The 17346-nt window shown below is 34.5% G+C and overlaps 1 protein-coding gene across 1 annotated transcript in view; it reads right to left on the bottom strand.

The window, feature by feature from the left end:
- Positions 1 to 17346, bottom strand: part of wwk (anoctamin 8 white walker) — a 56817-nt gene that overhangs the window by 13171 nt on the left and 26300 nt on the right. Inside the window, exons 12-20 of the mRNA XM_089646599.1 lie at positions 14642 to 14697; positions 13918 to 13992; positions 12581 to 12713; positions 11018 to 11217; positions 10387 to 10584; positions 10098 to 10229; positions 4518 to 4649; positions 2771 to 3038; positions 643 to 773 (exon numbers count right to left, since the gene is read on the bottom strand). Coding sequence (XP_089502725.1) covers positions 643 to 773; positions 2771 to 3038; positions 4518 to 4649; positions 10098 to 10229; positions 10387 to 10584; positions 11018 to 11217; positions 12581 to 12713; positions 13918 to 13992; positions 14642 to 14697 — 1325 coding nt within the window. The remainder of the gene's footprint in view (positions 1 to 642; positions 774 to 2770; positions 3039 to 4517; positions 4650 to 10097; positions 10230 to 10386; positions 10585 to 11017; positions 11218 to 12580; positions 12714 to 13917; positions 13993 to 14641; positions 14698 to 17346) is intronic.

Below are 17346 nucleotides of genomic sequence, written 5' to 3'. Positions count from 1 at the left end.
ATCTACATAATAAATATAAAAACATATGCAACATTGTGTCAAAATTTCAAAAGCAAACGGTCAAAAGGACTTTCCGAGACTCAAAATTTTGAACAAAAAAAAATTTTATAAAAAAATACTTTATGTCCGGGTTAAATCTTCCCAACAGGAAAAACTAAACCCTTCCACACACTTTTCCACAAATGATAATCTAGTCAATTCACATTATACAAGTGCATTATATAAGCATAATAAATACAAAATAATACAAAAACAACACGTCAAATCACCAAAGATCAAATGGGAAAATAATTCACCCACTCCAGATATTTTCATATCAGAGGGTTCGGCTCGGTAGAACTCCTAATTGGACCTATAAATCCTACTGATCTCTCAATAAAAATATTCAAAAAAATCTTTCGTAATCCTACATGTATTTAAAATGACTGATTTTTGCATTTTTATGTATAAATTCTTTGACAGATCTAATACGCCTAAATTTTGAATGAGAGAGCTAGGTATAATGCCAGTGGCCGAAATAACACATGGTAATATTTTTATAGTCTAAGAAATTCTTTTAATTTAATTTCCTAAATCTGGGTATAGATTATTATTATAGATAGTATTATTATCTGTCCCACAAGAAAAAATAAAGTTAATTACCTGCGGTAGGTTTGGGGTGGGGGAGGGGGTGTTTCGGGTCTTGAAGGCGGGGATTTCGGGGATGAGGGGGCGGCGGGGGCTGCTGGAGAGGGGGGGCGTCCCAATGCTACTCTGGCGGGATCTGCCGTCGCCTGAAAAAATATATGCATATAAACAAAATTGAAGCATTTGGTGGAAAAGAGGCATTATCACTAAACTTGCATTCTGAGATAATCGCATTCAAAGTTTTCTTTGTGTTCAGTGATTGAAAATGATTATAAAACATGGGCAAACTATCTGTTTGTATTACAAACTATTTGTTATATATATACAGGGTGTCCGGAAACTCGTAGTACAAGCGGGAAACTGGTGAATCTACATCACATTTGGAGTCGATTTTGTAGTATTTTTTATTTTTATTTGAGCTTTCGTTATCGAGTAAATCGAGTTTGAAGTTGATTTTTTTTTTTTTTTTTTTTTTTTTTTTTAATCAAATTCTTATAAATTATTACTGAAGATCAAAATACCCAACTAATTAAAACTATTTGAAAGTAAAACAAATGAAAAAACTCGGATTTGAAGCATTATTTTGAAATCACCCTCCATTTAACCCGGTGTAATCATAAAATATTTCTGCTCTGCAGGGTTAAAACATCTGTTATTCAACCCTAAACACCAGAAAAAACTTTAACCCTAAAATAGCCGAAAAATATATTTTTTTGGTTTTTTTTTTTTTGAAAATGCTCAAATCAAAAAACTTTATGTTTTTTTGGGTTCCCCATGTGGTGTAGATTCTCCAGTTTCCCGCTTGTACTACGAGTTTCCAGACACCGTGTATAGTAAGATAATTAAAATAGCTGTCTATAGTGTCTATGCCCTTTTTCCACCCATCAAACAAATTTAATGATGTTGTGAGTAAAAACAGTGGTTAAGGGGCCATTCAAGTATTATGTGAGCACTATAGGGGGGCAGGGGGGTCTTTGCTTTGCTTATTTTTGATGACATGGGGGGGTGGGGGGTCGAGATAGTGATTACGTCAGCACTGCTCAGCAGTAGTTATTTTTTTTTACACATTGGTAACCCACACATTGTCTATGTTTGAAAACCGAATACATATTGGGGGATTCCCACCGTGTCAATAAATTTTGTTTAAATGAATATTATGTGCATTAAAGTCCTCTATCCTTAGTCTATTTTAGAAGTGCTGCTTATGAATCAATAAAAAAACAGAATGCATTAACAGAAAAATGCAAATAGGTTCCAATTTTTACGTAAGCATGGGAGGGGGGGGGTAAGAGCTTTGCTTACTTTTGGTGACAAGGGGGAAGAGGGGGTAAATAATTGTAATAAATCTGCTTACGTAATACTTGAACGGCCCCTAAGTACCAGAAATAATATTTTTATTAGAATGGAAAAAAGAGTAGTCTACAACTTACAGCTTAGTCTACAAAAATACATTACATAAAAATTAAAATAAAAAAACATTAGGAAACGGAAATAAAATTTTTAATTTTTTAATTTTATAAATTTTTTATAATGTTCCTAAAATATGGATGTATCAGAGAGCATTTTATCAACATTTTATGTATTTTTTTTTACATTCGCTCCACACAGAAGGCCCTCAGGAAAACAATTTCCCTCAGATCCTATGTCATCTCTAGGAATGCTGTGAGGAGAGAGAAGACAATGTGCAAGACGATGGGTCTAGAGTCCGGCTCGAGAGATCAAAAGGACTCCCTCAACCAGTTTCCCGATCTGACACGCCACACAGGTGGGCAGATGCATCCGCTGCCAAGACCTAGATAAACATCACTCCATGAACCCGGACACCCCTGCTAAGTCACCAAACGTAGCAAACAACTTGGGTAACCTATGGCAGGGGTGTTCGTAATCCAATAAATGGTTCCCGGGGCTACGATACCCATACCTGCTTCCCAAATTGAGGCATATATATAAAATATTTTCTATATCTTTATTGCTATAGAGTTAATATCACCTGTATAATGTCTTTAAAAATGCGTTAAAGAGTAGACCTGACTCCAAACGTTAAAAAAAAATCGAAATGTTCAGATCAAAAATATATTTTTTTGTCGATTTTCTTTCCCGTTTGTACTACGTGTTTCGGGACACCATGTATAGATGTACTAACTTTCTCTATCCGACACCCTCCGACTGCCGGTCCTGGAGGCCAGTAGTGGCTCGGCCTCCCCGAAGACGTCGTCCCCACCTTCCCCCTCCCCTCCATTGTGCATGGCGTGAAGCAACGCGCCGGCCTTGGCGGGCTGCACCGTGAAGCGCCCGATCAGTAGCCGCTCCTCGGGGGTGATGGTGACCTCGTCGGATACAGAACTCCTCGGCTGGTCCAATCCTAACAGATCTTCCTGACTGGTGCCGCTAGAGTTGCCACCGCTCTCCAACTAAACAGAGAACATCAGAATCATTAGGTAACAATAGATAACAAGGTACTTAATTATAACCAAAAATGCAAGAATATAATATGAATGTTTATAAAAATGACAGGGAGTACAATCCGGTAACCAGACAAAAAAGAAGATTTGTGAAAGTGTCCGCAAAACTCACTGTACAAGTGAGAAACTGGTATATACGAGGCGTATCCAGAAAGTAAGTGTACTGAATTTTTGTAGGTTACAAATCTTTTTATTGAAACAAAAAAATTACATGGTTACCGTAGTACATATGTAAGCTATTTTTAGACATAGTCGCCATTCCTCTCAATGCAGGTGGTGAAGCGGGGTATAAATTTTTGATGGCTTCCTCGAAGAAGTTTCCCGCCAACCCCTTCGTCCACTTCTCCACCTCCTCCTTTACCTCCTCGTCGGTTGAAAACCTTTTTCCACCCATGTACAGCTTCAGGGAGGTAAAGAAATAATAATCTGAAGGTGCTAGGTTAAGGGAATGCGCGGGGTGGTTCAGGATATCCCATTTAAACGAAGCAAGCAGTTCCTTCGTGGCGTTGGCCGTGTGTGGTCTGGCATTGTCGTGCAGCAGGCTGACTCCCTTTGTCAGCATGCCTCTCCTCTTGTTATGAATCGCCTTCCGCAATTTTTTTAGGGTCTCACAGTATCTTGCAGAGTTGATGGTCTCCATTTGAGGCAGATATTCAATCAAAATTATGCCTTGACAGTCCCAAAACACGGATGCTACGATTTTCTTGGCTGAAATTGTGGTTTTGAACTTTTTGGTGGAAGGTGAAGAGGTGAGAACCGTTTTTAAACTCGCGATACCACTTGTACACACTCGTACAATTCATAGCTTTATCACCATATGCAGTTTTAACCTCATTATAAACCTCAAACGGAGGTTTTTCCTTCCAAACGAGATAACGGATGACGCCGCGTATTTCGCATTTGGCGGGAGATTGGATTGACATTTTTCACGAAACGTGTTGTCGCGTTGACACTTCTCAACGTACTGACCTTGAACAGGTCTCGTTGCGGAGGGGAAGAGTCAGGCTACACGTAAGTGTAGCCAACATATCGAAAATAAAATTCATTCGGTCGTGAGAGCCTCAGTACACTTACTTTCTGGATATGCCTCGTAATACATATCATTCAATTCAAGTACATACATCAATTTTTTTAAAAACTTTTTTCCCTTTTTTCGACAAACCAAAGGGTCAAAAATTTTGGAGCAGGTCTACGCTTCATTGCATTTTAAAAGACAATAAACAGCTGATATTAACGAACCAACTTCGGAAGAAATTTACTTGAAAATGAAAGCGCAAATCAAAAAAGTAATGCGACAAAATTTATTCCAAATGTGATGTAGATGCACCAGTATGCTACTTGTACTACGAGTTTCTGGACAATGTTCATACATAATAAAGTAATGAAAAGTGATGAAAAAAAGTGATGAAAAGTGATGGAAAATGTCACCTGTAGTGGAGTGTGCATGGTCCTGGTGGCTTCCCTTCTCTGGAACTCCACCTTGGCCATTTCGGTGGCCAGCCAGGAGGGCAGCTCCGGCACTGCCAGTTTGATCATCAGCACAGTTACCAGCATCACGTGCTGAACAGATAATACATACACAAATCAAACTAAAGAATACACTAAAAATCTCTCTTAATAATCCTCCACCCCAAAAACCAGGCAATTATCCAATCAGTGAAAGTGGCAGATTATAGTTATTTATTACTGGCTAAGTCCTCCATCACAACACAAGCAACATTTTCGGCTTTCTGTGGTGGTAGTAGGAGATTTTCAAACATTGTTGGGTTATTCGTAACCCGGGAATGTTTGTCTTTCTTTTAAAAAAAAAAAAAAAAATTTATTTTATTTATTTATTTAACCTTTTGAACGCGTTAATTTGCTCCGTTTTATCTATACCTGTACGCGGTACATATTTTCAAATACCAATGCATGCAATTAAATGTCAAATTATAGCATTCTGGCATGATTTATTGGACTATAAAGACAGAACAGATTATTCTCCACAATATGAAAACAAATCCTCGTGTGTCAACACTCTTAGATGTTTATAAAAACAAAAACATAAAATTTCATACAAAGACGTACCGTATCTTTTGAATGTGGTCCCGCCATTCACTCGGCGTCATAAATAAACCACTCTCGGTGTGTGTGTACTTAGGCCACTGTGTTTATAGACACAAGTGGGACACCATGATCACTTATCATTCTTAGTTATGAAAAGTTGTGAATGACAAACTAGTACTAACGCCATCCGTTGACAAAAATGTAAACTAAAGGACTAAAAGGCGCGAAGAAACGCACTTGGTTATCGATCTTTTTTTATGAAATACAATTTTATTTTTGAGAAATTCTTGTAGATGTCAGCATCGTGATAGTTCTACAAATGTCCAAGTGAGCAAGAAATACATTTATGACGAAAGAGAGCGGGAATATCGGCCGTCAAAGTTGCCGTATCAACTGTTGATACAGCCGCGTGTGAGTATAGACTTTTTGCCGTAACAACAGTTGATACGGCCGCGTGCAAAGAGTTAACGCCCAGAGGGCTTTTACATGGTTGGTAGTATAATTTTAATTTGACAAATACTTTGAAACATAAAAAATAAGAATAAAATTACATTTGATAAAAGCTATGCAACAAGTCATACAAACACAAGAAACAAAAACAGAAAATTACAGCTATTTGTAGGTTTACATGATGTGTTTAGGATTATTGTTTAAATAAATGTTTTAAATGATCCACAAAACTTGCCAAGTTGGTATTGAATATGTCAACATCACCCAAGTAATGATTTCCCATGGTGTGAAGTCGTTGTATCGGAGAGTGGGCAATGTAGTTACGCTTATGTGTGCTGCTGTAGAATATTGTATTTTGTCGTGTTGTTACTGTGGGTGTATGTATGTTTATAAGTTGCAGGAGTTCACAACAGTCGAATTTAGAGTTAAGTATTTTGAATAAGAACGTTAAATCGTTTATTTTACGTCTATCTTCTAATGTATGTATTTTTAGAGTATTTAATAAGAAATTGTATTTTAAGTCTTCGACAGGGATATTTAATTTAAAATTTATAAAACGTAGACATTTTTTTTGTATTCGCTCAATGTTGTTAATGTGAATTTTGTAAGATGGAGTGATGATAGTGTAACACATACAATAAAATATAATATAAATTTAAACAGGTATGTATTTCGTAAAAACGAACAAACACGCCTATCGATCTTTCATAAAAATTAAAATTTTTTAGTTTAATGTTAAGGTGTCATGTTTGTGCAGCTTGCAAGAAGTCTCCACTGCGTAACCTCGTTCAAATAAAAAATAGGGTAGAATGAAACAAACAGAAACACATGCCACAGTGCTAGGATACGTAGAGAACTAACGGAAATACCCTAAAACAACAATAATTAACCACGGTGATTGGTAACATGATCAGCTCTAGCAAGATAGATGATCGCAGTATATTAAATATTAACTGTGTGTGTAAGATCAAGATAAACGAACCCGTTAATAAATTATTATAAGCATTAATCACTCGCCTGAAATATCCATACAAATTTAAAACATCTCCCAAGTAAAAATAAATGCAGCCGACGAGATTTATTATGCCGTCTGCGGCATTTATTTATACTCGGGAGATATTTTCAATTTGTACGGATATTTCAGGCGAGTGATTGATGCTTATAATAACTGTACCCGAGAAGCATACGGATGCAAGTCCAAAAAGCTAAATGTTCAGGAGAGCCAAAATACTTTTTTTTCTGTAAGTTTGGTCTCATAACTTCTGCGGATATTCATGATAATTGATTTTTATTTTTTATCCTATTGAATCAATTAATTTTGTATCGAAAATGAGAAAATAAAATAAAATATTTTATATGCAAAGCCTAAAAAAAATGTTTTAAAAAAAGCATTGTGGACTTGAGTCCTTCTGCTTCAAAATGATACTGAATATTTTGGTATGACACATGGTATATTATAAAGGGATCAATGTTGAAAACTTCACTTGGAAGTAAAATAATAACTATATAACAGGTAAATATAAATATCTATTTTATTTATATTTATATTTCCCTATAAATAAAATAGATATTTATATTTACTAGGTAAATATAAATAAAAAATCGAATAGATATTTATAGGTAAATATAAATATAAATAAAATAGATCAATGTTGAAATTTCATTTGGAAGTAAAATAATAACTATATAACCGGTATATATAAATATCTATTTTATTTATATATTTTTTTATTTAATTATAATTATTTTTACAAATTATTGGTATTTTCCATATCTTCGTCATCTGACAGAGAAAAAAAAAGATTTAAAAAAAATAAGTGTAAAAAAAGTGCAGTGGCTCTGGTACCCACTGTAACATCTTTTGTAGGACACCAAAATTTGGTGTATTTAATGCGATTGGAATTGTATTTACCTGGGGCAATACCTCCGGGGTGCTCAAAACGGTTCCATGATAATTCAACACACCTTTATAAAGTGATATAAAGTCATTAGAAACGATGAAAAAAATAAATTAAACCTAACCTAACCCACTTAACCCAGTTAATAGAGATTTTGTTCTTCACTTTACCATCACTTTTCATGACTTTATATAACTTTTTAAAAATGGGAAATTATCATGAATTATCATTTTGATGATTTATCCGGTCACCGCTCAAAACACCTCTCCTTTTTCTTCTAATATAATAATATTTAAATTCAGTTTCCTGAAAACCATTTTTATACAGTAGCATCCCCGACACATTTACGTCAGCTCGTAGCCATAATACCGTTGATATTAGGAAACCCTTACCATTCATGTTCTTCTTTCGATATACAAAAGGTGATTGTGAACCAGTTTTAAAGGGAATTTAAATATTTGAAATTTTCTAAGTTCATTGAGTGTACAATGTACTGATTATTAGTTTTGCAATATCTGATGAATTGTTCCCGTTAATTTTTTTTGTCGTGCGGTAAAATATTTGGAATTGGGTAGTTTTTTTTGCCCTTTCAATCGCTGAATGGACAGAGTCTACTTCCAGGTAATAAAAATTTAAGATGAATGATCTTGAGGTTTTTAATTTTTTATAAAACCTGCCATACGTAGGATATGGCTATTGTTATATTTCTATTTTGACCTGCACAGTTGTCAGACCATACGGTTATTTCTTCAACATTATTCGCCATATCGCTGTATATCCACTTTAAGAGGCAAGAAGCTACTTCATTTGCCACCTGTTTTCCATCCCTATATAGTCCATTCAGTAGTATAATGATGAGGTAAGGTAAATGTAAGTAAATAAATAAGTAAGTGACATGGTCAGGTCTTCAATAATAATATCACCACCTATGTTTCCATCAGTCTCTTCAGAACAATTCTGTTTCTTGAGCCTCGTCATACATTCATACACGGAAATACTCTTTTTCATCATTATTTATTGCAGGAATGCAATAAATAATGACGAGAGCACTGGGATTGTTCTGTTGAATTCCACAGAAAACATAGAAATTAGAGGCAGAAGGACGCAAAATGGACTTGAGTCTACATTCGAATGTTTACTTCCATGGAAAGCGTAGTAATGTTAGAGGCAGAAAGATGCAAGTCCAATGTACATCTTTATGCTTCTACGGTGTGAATGTGCTAATGGTTCTTGCATCCTTATAATATTTTTGAAAATACCATAAATATTCAAGATAGGGCTTGCATCTTTCTGCCACTAATGAACATGATAATTTACTTCATGTCTTCATCAAAAACTCATTTCTTCAAATTTTGGACTTGCATCCGTATGCTTCTTGGGTACAGATAATTTGTTATCCTTTGTGCTGTGGATAAAAACCTTGTCTTATAAACATTAGTTTATCATTAAATAATAATAACCCGTGAATGTACAACGCTTGGTGCTTGAGTCTTGGCACGTGGTGCGCTACTGAATTTGAACGAATACCGGCCAATTGTAGAGCTTGATTTTGTGCTTTCAACTAGTAAAAATAACGGCGGATTATAGTAGTTGTAGGATAATTGAGCGAAGGAGATAGCATTGTACCAGCGATGCGTATTATCAAGATATTAGGACATGCTTACAAATCTTATGATTTCAGAGGAAATTTTGGATTTGATTTATTAAATAAGAGAAAAATAGAATCATACTTTTATGGACACTAGATTGCAGAACTACTAGTTGAATTATTTATTTATTTGAGGAACATAAACAGTCTTAGTAATACAATATACATAAGAGGATAACAAAAAAACAGACCAATTATTAATGTTCACAGATATAAATTCAGAAACATAAAACTAACCTGTAAACTAGAATATTTAATAAAAATAGAAAAAAAAAAACAGAATAAAGCAGCAAATAGAAAAAATAATAATAGGTACGAATGTAAATTCAACAAACGATAAACCTATAATATGCCTACCATAAACAGCAATAAATAAAAGTGATTTTAACTATATTTAAATAGACTTGGGTTGGAACGGGAAAGGGGAGGAGAGGGATAAGGAAAAGTTGCCACGCAAGTAATATTAAAATATTAGTTACAATCAATTTAACAGTCGTGAATATGAGTTAGAATGTGATACAATGAAATTCTGTAGTGATAGTAACTAGCAGTGAATATGTCAGCACGAGTGTCTATATTTGCAAATTTATTATTATAGTAGTTACATGTCCTTTGCATAAATTCATTTTGATTGGAATTGGTATTGGATCTATCAATGTAGAAAAGGGTATTTTGTCTGCTGTATCGAATTGGCGCATGGAAATTTATTTTGTTCAGCAACTCCGGGCATTCAACTTTTAAGTTAATAATTTTATACAAGAGCATCTGATCAGCGACAATCCTCCTGTTGAGTAGTTTCGTGATTCGAAAATGTTTCTCGATTTCGTCGTAAGAGTTGTATATGTTAAATGATTTAAAATTGAGGAATTTGAGAAATCGTTCCTGAACTCTTTCTAACCTGTTAACATAAACAATATAGCGCGGGTTCCAAACCAAAATAATAATAATATAATCAAAATAGCATACCTCAAGAGCGACAATAACCAGTATGGTTTGTATGGATGTGGCTTCAGGGAACATTCGGTGTACTGTACCGGATAAACCAATCAATGCGCAGTTCACCAGTATTGCTATTCCCACCATCACCTCCATTGCACTCTGGAAAAAGAAAACAGATTAATTTACAATACATACATAGATTAATTTACAATACTAGCGATAGCGACTGTTTCGTTAAGCCTAATATAAATTGTCCTTTGAAGAATGGTCGTGCAAAGATACATAAAACTATTTGCTTAGAATCATTAGTTCTTACCTGCCAAGAGCCGATGCTGTTCACCCTCCGGCCAAAGGGGCGCTGTGTAACGAAGCACAGTTTGAAGGCGTCCCCGCGCACCTCAATCAGGTTGTTGACCAGCGCACACAGACCAGCCAGTGGAAAAGCAGACGAGAACAGCACCACGTAGCCTAACTGCATCACCATCTCCAGATGCTCAGCAAAAGTGCCATCATACTGAAAAAAAATCACTCACCTTTAAGCCTAGATAGCTAATGTTTTTATTAAATATAAAAATAATAATAATATATAATACATACAGTGATCAATTTAAATAAAAATAAAAATTATTAGACTACTTTTTAATGAATGGTGACAGATTTCAACTTGGGGAAACAGAGTTGCGACATTTTTTCTTTTTTAATTAAACATTCCTAGGTTACGAATAACCTGAAAATCTTTTTAAATCTCCACCACCACATTAAGCAGAAAATGTTGCTTTGTCGTGATGTACGACTTCGCCAGCTGAGGAATCAAACTCACAATGCCTGAGTAGAACCCAAACGTGATGCCAACTCAGCCAGAACCAGTCATTCATACGGTCGCAACCAAATCTTTTATGCTTTTCTAGATAATATTGTTTCAATAATCAAGGAAAAAGTTTTCTTACCCTAAAAAGCTGTGACTCCAGTTCTGCCTGACTGATGTTTCTTTGCTTCCCCTCGTGCGGTTCCTTTCCACTTTCCGCGGCACTTTTAGCCGGATCTTCTTCACTGTTCAGCACCACCTCGTGGTTGTTGGAGGTGGGTGTGCCTTTTGACGGAGTGCCCTCTTTACTGTCGGTCTTTTCGAATTTACCAGGGGCTTTTTCTGAAAGATAATATATGACAGGAAAACAAAATTAATAAAGAAACATAGATATCTACAAAGAGAAGATGAACATCAGAAGTCTGTAGGCAATATAAACTACATTATCTATTGCGGTCATCTTCTACTGTAGTACTTCACACAATTTATTTTTTATTAAATCATTTTAATTATTATGTTAACAATTTCTGTATGACATTTAATAACTCGGGCTAATTGGTTTGGTTTTGGGAACAAACAACTATTACCCATGGAGGGAATTTCTTTTCTTTTCAAAATAGCTCATACAAATTATTGTATCTCCCTTACCCTCATAGTTAGAAATATGAACTAAACGGTGTTAGAAAGAAAAACTCCCAAGCTTTATATTCAAATATGGAAATTAACCACAGAAATATTAAAATGTACATCTCTATGATACCATAGGTCCAACCGCAATTTGAGAAAAAATTAGCAAACCTTGTAAATTTTTCATAATTTTTTTCAATTTGGAAGGGGGGTTTGCCTACCAAATCAATAAATTATTCGCAAAATTGTAAATTAATTTCAAGTTTAAGGTGTGATGTAAAGCTATGTACACACATGTATTCCTGCTTTGAACTTGAATTTTGACTTGAAACCACATAAGACGTAAGACGCCATTGACATACCATCAAGATGCTCAGTCAAATCGTAAATTTCTGTCAAACATCGAGCAAGAATTACGGTCCTTGAATCTTTCAAACAAAGCATCGAGTGAGACGGTACACACGTCGAGACATGTTCGAATGAGTGTAAAACCATTGAGCATGAACGATTATGGGTACTGACCATTACGTTACAAAATAAAAGCAGGTTTAAATGAAATTTAATAATTTCATGTTTTTTAGATTCATTACAACTCCTAATATTTTACAATACATAAGCATCACACTTGTGTCGGTAAATTTCAAAATGACGATTGTTAGGCAATTTTTGACTAAGGGAATGTTTCACCATCCTCTCGATAACTATCAATTATAATAACAGGATGGTGAAATAAACCCCTGTGAATGAAAAAATGAATTTAATTAACACGTTGAACGCCATGTAGGTCGCCGGTGACCTCATAACGAAAATCGTCATTTTTCTCCCATAGTGCCACGACGGTCACCGATGACCGCAGTTAATTTTCTTGATTTTCATGGAAAATTTGGCAAAAAAAAGTAATACGTTTTGATGGTCGCCGATGCCATCTGAGTATTTTTTTTTTCAAATTTAAAATAGTAATGTTTCTTCATTTCCATAATGGCGTTCAACGTGTTGAACGAAATGTTATTCAACTAACAAATTACAATTAATCGACCAATGGGGAATGAAAGATTTAAAATAAAGTGCAAGAACTAACCTTGGCTAGGGCTCAGGGCCCCCCAGAGGGCCAGACTCAGTCTAGCCAACCGCAAGTGCTCTAGTAAGTACGGCCAGGCAGACTCCCTTAAATTTCCCAAAACTTGACGAGCAATCAACAGGGCTGCCAATTGCTGGAAAAAGAATAACAAAATGTATGATGAAACTGATATGCTATATGCTATATATGCCTCAGCACGGGTAAACAACCCAGTGAGGCCAACATTACTGAATTAGAATATGAAATATATATTGTAGAACAATAAAAAAAAAGAAATAAAAAAAAACTGTGATAGACGGGTGGTATTCTTTGTTTCATATTCCTTACAAGTACTGAAGAGATAAACAAAAAAATTAGTTGCGATAGAAGTGGTTGTGTTTGTCCGCGTGTCTAAAGAAAACTGACTTTTTCCTTACTTTTGGTTATCAAAAACATCTTCCAAAAAATACAAATATTTTCATGAACAGAAAATCAATTTAATTGGCATATCGGAGACCTAAAAGTGGTAAGGTCTTTAATAAATTGGCAACAACTGATTTCTTTTAAATTAACATAGATCATACTTTTAGGGATTGTATACTGGTGTCCGGGGGTAAAGTGAAAAAACTTCAGGAGGTGATTCTGTACGATATTATGTACAACCAAAGAGATAAATAACTTTTTTCGAAATTTCAATGTTTTAAGGCAGTTTTCAGGTACAAAAGTTGAATTGTTGTGAAAATGAAAATTAGAGAAAAGTTAAAATTTTTTTTACTTCTATCATCATGTAGAATCTCCTCCCGACGTTTGTGCACTTTAACTCCGGACACCCTGTATGTTTCAGTGTTTACAATAGCGTGAGTATACAAATAAAGAAATAGTTTTGACAGATGGATTGTTGGAAGGAATATGAGACTAGGCAGGAAAATATAGAACAGATGTTGTGAAAATAATGTATGGAAAATAAGTGCAATTTGAAGATAATAAACATATTGAAATACATAAAACGTGTTGTCTATTAGTTAAAATATCTTATTGCATATAAAATTATTTGACTTTCGATGTGTATACATTCACTACAGTTAAATAAAATGTTTAACATCCCATATATTAGAACTCACTTTTTCACATAATGCTGTTTTATAAGGGCTCAATTATGGTAGCTGTCAAACATAACGGTCACATTGTTATGCTTGTCATCTGATTCGTCACAATTTAAATTAACAAAAACGGACTGAGAATCAGCATTAAAAGATGACCGTCAAAATTCGATATGGTGCTGATTGTCATTTTAGTTTTTACACCTCTCGTTGAGTAGCTATATATTTCTTATTACAATTAATGGATAAAAATCTCACCTCTTTCAGTTTCTCCTGGTCTTGCAAGTAGAAGGCAATGTAGAATAAACTCAAGAAAGAGTTGACAAATTGAAACTAAAAAGAAAAAATTACAGTAAGTGTTGCGCTCATTGGAAATATACATTATTGAACAAAGAGCATTTAGCTAAAGAATTAACCATTACCAAAAATACAGAAAATGTTGCAGTCTATTGTTCAAAACGATATTAAAAAATATAAAATTTTGTACGAAAGGCATGCATTTTGAAATAAAGAAAGGTGTCATCATTTTGATTGAAAAATTGCTTAGGAATTTTTTTACAAAAAATGTTATGTACGAATGTATCATTTAAACTTTTTGGAAAACAATTTTTTTTTTCCCATAGATATTTTTGTCGTCGATTGTAAAGCATCATTTTCGACAAGCATTCGTGCGTATTATTGCGAGAGTGTCGTTAATTATACACCACGTCCAGAAACTTGTGGACAAACCGAAAAATGTCTGACGAAGAGTTTCCGGACACCGTGTAATATTAGGCCAGGCGAGCAAGAATGACTTTGTCATGCAACAGTTTCAAAATCAATTGCAGTAACTAAAAAGTTAACGTAATGTCACATCCCTATAATGCAATGGTTTTTTGAGACGAGACTGTTGCCGTGACAAAAGTCATCCGTGTGCGCCTGGTACTAGATGCTTGTGATGTTGGTTAGAAAGGCTCCAGATCTCGTAAGGGATTATACAAACCAGAGTGACTTTGACTATGAGATGGTTCTCATACTTGGTGTCGAGACGATAGTTTTCTTCACACAGTGTTCCAAGTTGAATGAAAGCAATGAAATAAAAAAAAGAACAAAGCTAATTCACTGGAGTAGTAAAACGGTGAAAAATCAAATATGAATTAGAAAAGTATTACGGTGATTGATTGTGATTGTAATAAGCCATGTTGCGTTTCCTCCTTCTTTAGTCAACTTTTCAGATAACCTTGCAGTGTTCATTATCAGGGCAGATGTAACACAGTCTTACTTATAAAGATTCCCAAATGCGCCGGTACAGCGTTGCGATAACTTAGAACTATACGAGGAAGAGGGTTGTATACTGCTTGGGTTTTACTAAACTGCTTCATGTTTCTTCAGATTTTCTTGCGCACATTGCCGAGAAGAATAATTTTATTATTCCACAAAGCGGAACATTAAAAACAATATTTTATTAAGTACGTACATTATTCAATATTAAGAATAATATTGATGTTCGAATAATATGATATTCAATATTATTGATGTGTCAAATTTAAATGCAATAGCAACTCGTTTGCAGATTCGGGACATGACATATGACGTTTACTGACTGAACCCGTGTGTAATGATATTTGTATAATAACCCGTCTGTGGTAATTCTAATTAATGATGGCGGTTTTTGGCTATCGATTTTTACCGATTTATTTCACAGGTACCTTTATAAACAGTATCTTATAGCACAGAAAGGAAAGACATTAATAATAATTTAATTCAAGATAATAATAAATTAAGTCAAGATAATAATAAATTAAGTCAAGATAATAATAATTTAAGTCAAGATAATAACACTTAAAGTCAAGAAAGTCTGTTTATATTTTCATTTATTATGACATTTGTAATGTCATTGACCCAGTCTATTTTATATGCATCGAAATCCGGCCAATTCGAATATGTGTCCTGTATTTGCTTTGGAAAATTGACATTTCAATTTAAAATATACCTCCGATAGTTCTGCAAATGGATATTACTGCTTTTTTACATTTTAATTATGCAATAGATTGACATTTGTCAAACCTCGCAAAAAAACTTTAAGAATTCTGGCATTCTTCATAATGTCGGCACTATTCTAATACTTTACTAAGGGGCCAGCTGGAATACTGCTGGTATATGCGTCCGCGGTGATTAAGAGTATCATTTTCCATTATCCTGACCTTAAACGCCCTCATAATATTTATACTGCGATTGTGATTAAGACGGGCAGTATCTTGCCTTGTAATTTGTTATATCTGCCCTGAAGATGACCATTGTAAGGCTGTCTGAAATATTGGCAAAAAGAGGAGGAATCGAAACATGATTCAATACACTAAAAATCAATAATCATAGGTGTCAAATCATTTTCAAGTTTATTTTGTAGAACTAAATAATCTTTTAACTAACTTCTTACGTCAGTAGTGCAAGAAGGTATTATTATAAAGATGAGTATTGTTTGAAAACCAAATGTAATTAATTGCGTAAAACTGTTGACTCAAACAAAATCCCAAAAAATAAAAACAAGCTTTATTAACAAACATTGTTATATACTTATTCAATCGTACCAAATATATTATGTACATTATTGTATACCAAAAAAATGTATTAAAGGTCTTATAAGTCAATGATTCAAATAGCAGAAGGTCTGGAATTATAATGCGAGAAATAAATATAATCGATAACTGTCAAACCTGATAGTACCTTGAAAATGGGGACACTAATGAGTAGTGATGTAGACCCGGGAATATTCCCCGGGGAATATTCCCGGGAACAGGAATATTCCCGGGAATAATCCCCGACCTGAAATAAATTCCCGAAAACGGGGAATTTATTTTATTTTTAATAAAATGGTTTCTACACTTCTCTTGGATGCTTTATTGAGTGTTAGCAGTTATCTAAGACGACATCCCCTGATTTGTCACAGGTTGCCATAAGAATATTGACTGCTCCCATTACTTCAGCAGCCACTGAGAGATCTTTTAGCACGTTTAGTCGCATTCATACAACACGGAGGAATCGTCTAACAACTCAAAGAGCAGGGAAAATAACATTTGTGGCACACAATTGGAAACTTCTTTCCTCTGAAGATGAGCAGATTGCTTCGCATCATAACGTTTCAAACCTATCTGGTACTCGCAAACGCAAACATCCAATTGACTGTGCTGAGGAAGAAGAAAAGGTAGATAATCCTGAGTCGGCAACAACTTCGTCCGGGTCTGATGAAGAAGAAGAAGAAGAATATGAAGGTGAAAGTGGCAGCGAAGTTGATAGTGTCAGTGTCCAATCGGTATCATCAGATGAACAGTAACGATCTGTGAAGTTGTGTCATTTTTACAGTTTTACGATTGATTTTTTATATGTACTGTTTGCTAGCATAAAGTGTATATAGGCTACTAATACTGTACAGTATATAATTATATAGAGATACTACTCACTTAAAAATAAGTTTGATCGGTGTTTTTTTGTTATTTTTCTCTTGGATCCTATTCCTATATATATGGGAATAGTTTTTTATGGATCTATCCTGCTCTATATGTACCATATGTGTGTATATTTTATTTTTTATTTAATAAATATTATTCTTTTTGAGGTATTATGTTGTTAAAATCAAAATTCCTAAAATTCCCCGTCCAGGGGAATGTTCCCGGGAATAATCCCGGGAATAATCCCGGGAATATTCCCCAG

This window comes from Hesperophylax consimilis, chromosome 24, assembly GCF_061612785.1.
Source record: "Hesperophylax consimilis isolate HC1 chromosome 24, BYU_Hcon_1.0, whole genome shotgun sequence".
NCBI classification, from domain to species: Eukaryota; Metazoa; Arthropoda; class Insecta; order Trichoptera; family Limnephilidae; genus Hesperophylax; species Hesperophylax consimilis.
This window is presented reverse-complemented; position numbering and strand designations above follow the sequence as displayed.